At 44.4% G+C, this 12,223-nt stretch overlaps 1 protein-coding gene across 1 annotated transcript in view; it reads right to left on the minus strand.

Annotated features, from left to right (window-relative positions):
- Positions 1 to 12,223, minus strand: part of LOC126294954 (uncharacterized) — a 607,599-nt gene that overhangs the window by 31,533 nt on the left and 563,843 nt on the right. Inside the window, exon 23 of the mRNA XM_049987174.1 lies at positions 2,554 to 2,768. Coding sequence (XP_049843131.1) covers positions 2,554 to 2,768 — 215 coding nt within the window. The remainder of the gene's footprint in view (positions 1 to 2,553; positions 2,769 to 12,223) is intronic.

Consider the following 12,223-nt stretch of genomic DNA (forward strand, 5'->3'; position numbering starts at 1 on the left):
CCATGACGACGCCACATGTGTGCGGGCGCGCATTGCCTTGATGGAAGATGACACTCTTCCTTGCTAAACGTGGCCTTTTATGCCTTAACTTTTGTTGCGATTTTCCCAGGAGGTTAGCATAGTATTCTCCAGTAATTGTTTGCCCAGTGGGGACATAATCTACAAACAGAACACCTTTCTCATCCCAGAACACTGATGCCATGACCTTTCCCGTCAAAGGCTGTCTTTGCTTTCTTTGGTGGCGGAGAATCAGCATGTTTCCATTGCTTTGACTGTTGTTTTGTCTCTGGGGTGCAGTAGTGCATCCAAGTTTCATCTGTGTTCACAAACCGGCCCAAAAAATCTTGTTCGTTTCTCCTGAAACTGCCCAAACATTGCTTATATATGTCGATTCTCACGCGTTTTTGATCCACCGTCAAGATTCGCGGCACCCATCTTGCAGATAAAATTTTTATTTGTAATTCTATTTCTAATGGAAGAGCAGTTGAACGGAATGGGCAGTGTCTTGAAAGGAGGGTATAAGATGAACATCAACAAAAGCAAAACGAGGATAATGGAATGTAGTCGAATTAATTCGGGTGGTGCTGAGGGAATTAGATTACGATTTGAGACACTTAAAGTAGTAAAGGAGTTTTGCTATTTGGGGAGCAAAATAACTGATGATGGTCGAAGTAGAGAGGATATGAAATGTAGACTGGCAATGGCAAGGAAAGTATTTCTGAAGAAGAGAAATTTGTTAACATCGAGTATAGATTTAAGTGTCAGGAAGTCGTTTCTGAAAGCATTTGTATGTAGCCATGTATGGAAGTGAAACATGGACGATAAATAGTTTGGACAAAAAGCGAATAGAGGCTTTTGAAATGTGATGCTACAGAAGAAAGTTGAAGATTAGGTGGGTAGATCACATAACTAATGAGGAGGTATTTAATAGGATTGGGGAAAAGAGACGTTTGTGGCACAACTTGACTAGAAGAAGGGATCGGTTGGTAGGACATGTCCTGAGGCATCAAGGGATCACAAATTTAGCATTGGAGGACAGTGTGGAGGGTAAAAATCGTAGAGGGAGACCAAGAGATGAATACACTAAGCAGATTCAGAAGGATGTAGGTTGCAGTAGGTACTGGGAGATGAAGAAGCTTGCAAGGGATAGATTAGCATGGAGAGCTGCATCAAACCAGTCTCAGGACTGAAGACCACAACAACAACAACAACTCTTCAGTTAAAATGGGATATACCCTTTCAGATGACGTCTGACAAGCAAGAGCAGTTTCTCGCACTTTCAATCGGCGATCCTCCGTGAATATTTAGTGCGCTTTTGAAATGATTTCTGGAGTAGTGACACATCTTGGCTGACCACGGCGCTGATCATCATCAAAGCTCTCGTGAAAAGTTTTAAATGCATTTCTCCACCTGGAAGCAGTTCAGTGTAAAGGAGCAGAGTCCCCCAGTGTATTCTGGAAACCAGCATGAATGCTCCTTGCTTTCATACCTTTCTTTACGAAGTACTTACTCACTGCTCGATTTTCGATTTTTCCAGCTTCACAAATCACTACGCGGGAAGAACAACAGAGCCACTTCACCGCCACAGCTCTCTTGCGAGAGCGCTGACGTGGCACGTGTTTACAGCCAACAGTCCATATGAATGTCACGTGAACAACTCGTTGCGCTAGCGCTGACCTCTCGTGGTGATTCCAAGAACTTCCCAAACCACCCTCATACATTTCCATCATGAGGCGCTACCGAAGTATATGTTCAAAGTAACTTTCAAATTAATCACCTAGGTTCATTAGGATGTCCACTTATTGAAGTCATCGTAATCAAATGTTGGATGACAAAAGAGTCCTTCGGTGATGAGACTATGACAAGGGAACATACATTCTAGTGATGTGGGCTTTTCATTAAAAGTTTTGACAACACATGAGGATGTCTAGTTGTCTGTAGAAGGAACCATCTGTCTGCCTGCGTCGACTGATGATACTGTGTCTTGCACAAACAGTCTCAAATGCAGTTTCAATCTCTGTCTCAAAGAACAAGCATTTTTTATCTACTGCGATGGATACATTATGTCCATTTTCTATTAGATGATCCTTTGGATATACGATTAGATTTGCTCTAGAAATATCACTGCTGCAAATTTCAGAAAGCTTTCTGTACCTAGCGTTACTTGAGTTGCACTGCTCTTTAGCAGCGCTTGGAACTTTGTGACTTTGTTTGGGATGCAATCGCTAGACAAATAAATAACAAAAGTCGTCCAGTACTGAGAACTAGCTCACGTGATGTTGTTTCTATTTAACGCATTTAACGGTTTGAGGGACTCTACCCTCTCTACACTGTCATTTGTTATAGACCAAGAGATCTGAGATTGTATCTTTTGTATCCTGAAATTTTATGTTCTTTCTTGAGTAAGTTCGTATCTAGTTAGTAGTTAGTAAGAGTCAATTCCCTATTCCTCAAGTATTCGTCAATTATTTTAGTTAGTAAGAGACAACTCCCTATTCCTCAAATATGCTTTAAGAGAGCACAACTTAAAGATTGTAACATTCGTCCATATACCTCATATTGGTAGGAAGGTTCCTCTGAAGACACACGATAATCTTGCAATGGGATATCATCACAACATTCATTCGAATTAACTTGTGTGTCAATCTGTTCAACAATTATGATAAAAGATCTCAGCTGTCCATTGATGTTATCAGGCATGCCCCACTCCACCAACATGCTGTTCTCTGTTGCGTTGATTATTCTCAGATTTACTGGTGGGGTGGAAGCTGAAAAATAGAAAGAATTAAAATGAAAAAAGTATTTAATTTTTTTCACTGCCGTTAAATCTAATAACAAAAATTAGGAACTGAATAAATCTAGTCCAACGAATCTGGTTAAAGTAAAGGCGGGCTATTACAAAAGTTAGGTGGTCCTTTTTTTAAATGGGAAATTTTATTAAAGATTAACGACTCCAGGAAGCATAACGCAAGTCCAATATAGTTACGCAAGAAAAAGGAGGAACGCAGCATGTAAAATTCAGTTTAAAAAGTAAATGCAAAGCTCATGAAGACTGGTATCTCAGTGCAATGTTTCAGACTCTTGAGAAGCTGAATTCTATTGTGATGCCAAATTATTTAATGAGAAACTTATAATTCAGATAAAAGTGACTCATTCAGACGGTTAAGCACGTGTCGAGACAGCAGAATTTAGCACACTGTTTCCAGGATTCGCAGAGGCGCGCCGCTCCCATACCGAATTCGCCCAGCAGATTAGCGGCGAGGGCTAGTGTGCTAGCCTATCTAGATGTGATGGCTTTTAGGTGGTTTCCGAAGTCCGATTACGTGAACACTAGGTTGGCACGCACGTCCCGAACCGGTAATATGGTTCACAAACGTTTCAAAACCTGTTCTTACGCTTTCACATGGGATAACGCTAGAAGTAGATGGGAGGGTTACAAAACCTCCGTTATAGGGCGGAGGGGGGGACCCCCTCCAAGAGACACCAGATAAGGCCAGGTGAGTCCTATTATTTACACATGAGTTACATGCCCAATAAGTGCTGGTGAGAGCAAAGGAAACAGACCATTCTTCGTAAGAAGATAACGATACATAATGTACTTTTAGCTACACGGAAGCTACAAAGGTGCAAACCCTACATATTAGCAAGGACCTGTAAGTTTATTTGCTATTTAGTAGCACTGATCCGCTACGTTAACAAACCCCGAACCGAAGGCCTCCGTTCCTCTCTGCCTTACAAGCAGTGCATGGAAAGTGGCTGGATTACGTCAGGGAAATGCGTAGTACAGACGGTAAATACCACGGCTGCTGCCTTTGAAAGACTCTGCTGCGCAAGCCAAGCCTATGCGAGTCATTAGTAACTATTAAACATATTTTGAATGTGGTACTTAGAAGTTAATTATTAAACGCACTGTGTAAAACTGACACAAATCCATTTATAAGTGCATTATACACTATGTGATGAAAGGTATCCGGAAATCCCCCAAAACATACTTTTTTTTTTAAATTAGTTGCATTGTGATGCCACCTACTACCAGGTACTACATATTAGTGACCTCAGTAGCCATTCGATATTGCGAGAGAGCAGAACGGCGCGCCCCACGGAACTCACGGACTTTGATCTCGGTCAGGTGATTGCAAGTACTGTGACAGTTACGTTGGAGGTGAGAAAACTTGGATTTCATGGTCGAACGGCTGCTCATAAGCCACACATAACGCTGGTAAATGCCAAACGACGTCTCACTTGGTGTAACGAGCGTAAATATTGGGCAGCTGAACTGTGTAAAGCATTGCGTGGAGTGATGAATCACGGAGCACAATGTGGCGATCCAATGGCAGGGTGTGGGTATGGCGAATGCCCGGTGAACGTCATCTGGCAGCGTGTGTGTAGTGCCAACAGTAATATTCCGAGGCGGTGGTGTTTTGGTGTGGTCGCGTTTTTCATGGAGGGATGTTGCACCCCTTGTTGTTTTTGCGTGGCACTATCACAGAACAGGCCTACATTGATGTTTTCAGCAACTTCATGCTTCCCAATGTTGAAGAGCAATTCGGGGATAGCGACTGCATGTTTCAACACAATGAGGCACCTGTTCATAATGCACGGCCTTTGGCGGTGTGGTTACACGACAGTAAAATCCTTGTAATGGACTGGCCTGCACAGAGTCCTTATCTGGATCCTACAGAACACCTTTGGGGCGTTTTGGAACTCCGACTTCGTGCCAGCCCTCACCGACCGACATCGATACCTCTCCTCAGTGGAGCACTCCTTGAAGAATGAGCTGCCATTCTCCAAGAAACCTTCCAGCATCTGATTGATCGTATGGCTGCGAGAGTGGAAGCTGTCATAGACTCTAAGGGTGTGCCAACACCATACTGAATTACAGCATTACCGATGGAGTCGCCATGAACTTGTCCGCCATTTTCAGCCATGTGCGTATTAATGTAAACGTGAATTTAAGTTTTTTATTGTTTCAGAACGTACTTTGCTTCCACCCCTTATAATAAATATTTGAGTTGATATTTTTGTTTTCAATAAACCCGCACTGCCCATCTAGAGTTACGACAGCCCCGTAGAGGAAGCGACTGACCGCTTGTGAATCGCTGCTGTAGGGTATGGATGCCCTGGTAAAGTTGTCACGTTTGCTGCATTTACAGCGAAAGCAAATTGTCAATGTCTGCGCTGCACACACCACGGCTAATGGACGAGATGGCGGTCGGAATCGGCCTAAGGAGACGCAGGGAACCTTGGCATTGCTCCTCATCGGAGATACCGAACGATTAACTCACGCAACGACCTGTGATGGATTGTCTTACACCGAGGTAGATGAACTTGACTGGCCTGTATCGGACGAGTCTGAGCAACACAACCTCCTAAACCGCTTATGAAACTTCTTGTCAGATTTAAACTGCGTGCCGGACCGAGACGCGAACTCGGGATCTTCGCCTTTCGTGGGCGAGTATTCTACCAAGTGAGTTACCCGAGCAGCAGTCAGCTTCAATTCTGCCAGTACCTCGGGTCTTACCTACCAAACTTCACAGAAGCTGTCCTGCGAACCTCGCCTTCATGGAAGAAAGGAGTTGCGACAGTCCTCAATGTCGATTATCAAGGCAGCAGGTTCACGGAAACAGAAAGTCATACAAACAGCAATTACACAAGTTTGTTTAAACCTTGGCAGAAGTACTGTAGGTGTAGTGTTACTGGGCAGTGGCCAGTACCCCAAGTCACAGGCTGGTCCCGGTAAGAGACGTGTGCTGAACTCAGCACGCAGCCTCGTGGAACAGACACAATTTGGCATGTCCACATCGAGCTGAGGCAAAGTTATATTGCCAGCACTCCAGCCAGGTAATCGGGACGTCGCTATGGCAGGGTCTGCAGACATGAGTCACATTGGGAAGTAGTTGAACGTGCAGAGTTGAACCAAGGACCCCTGTGGAGGATACAGTGGCAGTGGTTTGCACGGGTGGGCCTACAATAGCAGGATGTTCTCACACAACTCAGGTGGTGGCTCAGCCCAGGTGACAAACGTGAGCCCCCCCCCCCCCCCCCCCCAGTAGACACACTGAAGTCAGTCGAAGCCGACTGAAAGGAGATCCCCTGGCTAGAAGGTAGCAGTTGGCAACCGAGCGGCATCAGGCCCAAGTCCTGCATATAGTTCTACAGCTAGCAAAAGGTGGTGGTAGAGTCTGCTCCTGTGCTTTCGCTGTGTCAGTGGCCTGCAGCACCGGCTGTGGACCTCCTGGTCAGATATGTAATACCTTGCCCCAGTGTGAGGGCCAGGCAGCACCCGTTGATATATCAGTATAGGCTACTGTTGGCTTTCTTTGTGTAAGTATGCCTCGCTGGGTCGCATCTGAATCACTTGTCTAAGGCTTCTTATGTCAGCCCTTGGTGACATTTTCTGTTAACCTGGTCAGGTTTTCAAAACCAAGTGAAAGGGGCTGTGGTGCGACGATGTTATGTTGCCTACAATTTACAGTGATAATTTGTTAAAGTTATCACTTTATTTTTCTGTCTATGTTTGTTCTGCAATGAGGTGATGCAACTGACGCTAAGGACAAGAAACCATTCTAAACCTAAATCTCTGCCCAAAACCTCTTTTAATGCTAGTATCCATGTCTATGTACTCATATGTCTATATCGACAGCGATGTAGAGGACCCACGTTTGATCCCAGCACTGTAAGAGATTTCTCATTGCTGCGAGGACTGGAATAGGGTGCACTCCAAGTGAGGGGCTGCTGGGAGCTAGGTGACAAGAACTGACAACAGCCGGTAGAACAGTGTGTCAGGATGTCACAAAGCACATACATGCAAGTAGCCACTTAGTCGTTCATCATGATATGTTTCAGCCTCACACTGTGCCATTGATGTTACAGTTTTGAGACTTTCATGTCTATAGTGTGGGCCCCCATGCATTATTGAAGTAAAATCAATTATCCTTGAGAACCATGTTCCAGCTGAGTTCAACACAGGGTATGTTAGTACCATAGTTAGAAGCAAACAAATGTGCGGCACCAACTGACTGCTACACCATGCTCCACCGAAAGGTGTCACTGGATGTGGGTGTGGAAGAGCACACTGTTCTCCCGGCTGTTGTCAGCTTTAGTGTCTTTGTGTACGACGCTTTTGTTCACAATATCTCCTCAGGTTGAGATCTAGAAAGACGGACAGAAAAAAACTTATTATATTGTCCTGGCTGACCTCCTTTGGTGTGTTACCAGTGTATGGAACGTATTCTGTTGTCATGGGGCCCACGTGCTCGTGTTGTTTCATTAAGAAACCAAGTTTTGACAAACAGAGCTATGTTTCTACTTTCTATATTTGTAACTCTGTTCCAAAGAGCGCTCGCTGTGCAATATACTCTACCAAAGAGAAAAAAATGCAGTAATTTTAGGAGAATTTAATGAATTTGAAATAAAGGTGTTGTGTCCCATATTATCAAAATATCTAAATACACTCCTGGAAATGGAAAAAAGAACACATTGACACCGGTGTGTCAGACCCACCATACTTGCTCCGGACACTGCGAGAGGGCTGTACAAGCAATGATCACACGCACGGCACAGCCGACACACCAGGAACCGCGGTGTTGGCCGTCGAATGGCGCTAGCTGCGCAGCATTTGTGCACCGCCGCCGTCAGTGTCAGCCAGTTTGCCGTGGCATACGGAGCTCCATCGCAGTCTTTAACACTGGTAGCATGCCGTGACAGCGTGGACGTGAACCGTATGTGCAGTTGACGGACTTTGAGCGATGGCGTATAGTGGGCATGCGGGAGGCCGGGTGGACGTACCGCCGAATTGCTCAACACGTGGGGCGTGAGGTCTCCACAGTACATCGATGTTGTCGCCAGTGGTCGGCGGAAGGTGCACGTGCCCGTCGACCTGGGACCGGACCGCAGCGACGCACGGATGCACGCCAAGACCGTAGCATCCTACGCAGTGCCGTAGGGGACCGCACCGCCACTTCCCAGCAAATTAGGGACACTATTGCTCCTGGGGTATCGGCGAGGACCATTCGCAACCGTCTCCATGAAGCTGGGCTACGGTCCCGCACACCGTTAGGCCGTCTTCCGCTCTCGCCCCAACATCGTGCAGCCCGCATCTAGTGGTGTCGCGACAGGCGTGAATGGAGGGACGAATGGAGACGTGTCGTCTTCAGCGATGAGAGTCGCTTCTGCCTTGGTGCCAATGATGGTCGTATGCGTGTTTGGCGCCGTGCAGGTGAGCGCCACAATCAGGACTGCATACGACCAAGGCACACAGGGCCAACACCCGGCATTATGGTGTGGGGAGCGATCTCCTACACTGGCCGTACACCTCTGGTGATCGTCGAGGGGATACTGAATAGTGCACGGTACATCCAAACCGTCATCGAACCCATCGTTCTACCATTCCTAGACCGGCAAGGGAACTTGCTGTTCCAACAGGACAATGCACGTCCGCATGTATCTCGTGCCACCCAACGTGCTCTAGAAGGTGTAAGTCAACTACCCTGGCCAGCAAGATCTCCGGATCTGTCCCCCATTGAGCATGTTTGGGACTGGATGAAGCGTCGTCTCACGCGGTCTGCACGTCCAGCACGAACGCTGGTCCAATTGAGGCGCCAGGTGGAAATGGCATGGCAAGCCGTTCCACAGGACTACGTCCAGCATCTCTGCGATCGTCTCCATGGGAGAATAGCAGCCTGCATTGCTGCGAAAGGTGGATATACACTGTACTAGTGCCGACATTGTGCATGCTTTGTTGCCTGTGTCTATGTGCCTGTGGTTCTGTCAATGTGATTATGTGATGTATCTGTCCCCAGGAATGTGTCAATAAAGTTTCCCCTTCCTGGGACAATGAATTCACGGTGTTCTTATTTCAATTTCCAGGAGTCTAGTTTTGAGCACTAAACGAATGAATATCTATTGATATACCTACTGATCGAGGTGTCACCAAAAAAAAAAAAAAGAATTGTCATTTAAATACAAACTTACCCGCTTTCAAAGCTGTCCTACTCAAGAATATCACAATAAAAGTTCCTCCCTTCCACCAGGACATGGATATAGAAATGAAGTGGCTTTGAAAAGTTACTGAAAACATTTGATTGAGGAAATACCGACGCATGTCACATGGACCCATTTTATTATATATTGAAAGTATGGGGAAACTTAGCTCTCCTCTGTTAATAACGTACTGAAGGGCACTACAGTTACAGACAATCTCCTGTGACCCCATAAAAAAACGCTGGTCATCGCTGCCTTCTCTCACTGCCGTCAGTCTGCTACGCAGGGTATTTTGTATCAATCAGTAATGACATTTTTCAAGAGCAGCAAACTCTTGTGCTAAAATTTGTGACGGTTATTAACCAAAGCACACTGAATAAAATGTACGCTAATAGAATATTGGAAAAACTGTGCCACTGGCTTTCTACTGAACAGAATTTTCGTACGCTGTATACAGTCTTTAATGGAGAATTAACGTGAGAAGCAAAAGTAACACTCTGTATGCCATCAAGAAGTGTGGTAGATCCGCTACCGATTGTGTTAGCGATATAGGCGTCCATCTTAGTGCTAGCAGGAACACTTAACTCTCTGAGAATACTCAAGAAAAATGCTGTTGTAAGCGAGGAAATCACATCATTAGAGAAATCGCATGAAATGCAGCGAGATTTGAAGGTGATCAGCGCTCTGTTTGGAAGCCGACAGCTGACCTTCAACACAGAAACACACAAGACTATGTGCTTAAATAGATGAAAAGACACGATAACTTCTGGAGTCGCAATAAATGACACACGTGTCAGAAACATCAAGTATCTATGAATATAAGCCCAGAGCAATTTAAGAAAGCGCTGGAATAAGAGTCTGGATGTGTATAACGTAGATGCTGCACAGATACGTATCAGCACAAGCCTACGGGAGCGTAATGCATCCACGAATGAGGCTGCCTTCAGAACCTGGATTCACCAATTTTTAAGAATTTTTATCTGTTTGGAAACCTGACCTGTTGGATTATGCGAAGAGGAACAGAAAATTCAAATAAGAGCACAGTATTGTTTGGTGAGCGCTCGCATCGTAGGAACCCTGAACTAATTCCATTGAGAGATGTCTTGGTTCCTCTTACTTTCACTTCCGATGCTGAGCCGTTTAGACAAACTGGAGAATGTACTGAGATTTTCTGACACTATTTCTTCCCAGACATCTGTGAATGGACAAAAAAAAATGAGGAACGTGATTCTGGCGCACTGTGCACCGTCTGAAACACGTGGTACATTGGCTTGCATTACACAGGCGTACATCTAGAGCTTAGCAGCTGCCAGTGTCCGTACGACAAAGGAGCAACCAAGACAGTCCCTCATATCTCTCCTCGTCCCTAACGCTCATGTCGGAACAACATGACAGAAACAGACGTTCCCGTTATAATAAAATCCTCTCCGTTCCACTGCATCGCTCAGTCACCTTCTCCAAGTCCTTTACAGTAGCGGGAACCCGACTCTGGAATAACCTCCCTCGTTATGTTAGACAACTTAAAAGCATGTCCAGCTTCAAAAAACAGTTAATGACGTATCTACTTAAGCAACAGTAATGCCTTCCTCTGTACAAGAATGCACTTCACCTCATTACTTCCCTCTTTCTCCCTCCTTAAATCTCCATTCCCCAAAACACGCTAAACTAGTAAACATCTACTTTACACACATCTGCACAAACCTTCATTACTATTGCCAATCCTTCTCATGTTTGTCATTATTATTTGATTTTTTTACTGTTATTATTATTGCTTATTATTGCTTTTATCATAATCTGTATGTATAGCACCTGCTGTAAAAATACTGCCAGCATTTAATTTATTAGGTCTTAGTCATGTTTATCATTACATTTTTTTTACTGTTATTATTATTGCTTTTATCATAACCTGTATGTATAGCACCTGTTGTAAAAATACTGCCGCATTTACTTTATTAGGTCTTAGTCACTACTCTTTATTCATACTGTCACTAGAGTAAGCTAATATTCTCATTTGAACTACGGTCATGATGTAATTCTGATGTGTGAAATGCTGCATGTGTGGAACACTGGTCCGATGTAAGAGAGGGCCTGATGGCCCTAATGTGATCAGGTTAAATAAATAAATAAATAAATATACTGGCAATGGGTTGAATAAGATCATTAAGGTACTGGGAGGGCCTATAGTTTTCCCACCCATCTCCAAGACTATGCTGACGTGAAAAACAGTGGAAAAGTATCACCTTCACATGTGAAGCACTGCTTTACTTGCAGAATAACTCTAACTGACTGTCAAAGCTAGAACGGCGGAAGGGTCCAAAACGATCCCTGTCAACGGTTTTGTTCATGGTAATATCCAATTTGTTTACTTCGTTAATGAAATTATATAACTTCCTCTAATTTTTTCTCCTCTTTCTGAAGATGTTTTATTATTTACAAAATATTTTAATTTTTATCGTAATTTCATTCAGTATACCTAGAACGGTGGAAGGGGTCAATTTGATCGCACTGTAATTTACATCCTGTTTATAAGTAAATTATCCAACAATACAGTGGAAACAGTGAGCTGTAACACAGAGCAGTTGCCCCTCATTGTGGCAACTTGGCACGTGTACATTCCAGTCGGCCACAGCTTATGTTGTGTCACTCAGGCAGTCTTTGTCCGTGAAACACGTTTTCGAACATGTATCGTCAGCGTGGACTTTCTGATGAAGAAGTGTTAACATCTCTCAGAGAATTCAGAAATTGAATCGGAAATTGACTTCACTGTTGAATATGGTATTATGTATCTGACAAGACTGAAGATGACGACACTGTGAACAAGGGGCGGTTAGTGGAAGAGGATGTAGATGCTGTTATACATCAATCATCACCACATCACCACAGCAGGTACAGTTAGAAGCGTCTGCAGAGATGATTGAAACGGATGGGACCGCGTGGGACATTGGAAATTATTCATCTTCTGGGAGGAGGTGTGGGGTGAATGTTCTGAAACAGAGAGGAGGTCCCACTGCTTTTGCTTGTCAACGAGTACACAGCTCTGTCATCAGTGCCTGCCGTCTTATTTTTGATGAAGCAATGCTACAATTCATGAAGAACTACACAGAATCGCATGCTACAAAAGTACTAAAAACGATGGCTGGACAGTTTACTTGAGAAATTGGAGAAACAGAGAGCTATCATGTATCTTTGGGGTGTAAAAAGGTATGCACAAAAGGTATATCTGTGAATGACTTCTGGTCAA

Source organism: Schistocerca gregaria, chromosome 11 (genome assembly GCF_023897955.1).
Source record: "Schistocerca gregaria isolate iqSchGreg1 chromosome 11, iqSchGreg1.2, whole genome shotgun sequence".
NCBI lineage: Eukaryota > Metazoa > Arthropoda > Insecta > Orthoptera > Acrididae > Schistocerca > Schistocerca gregaria.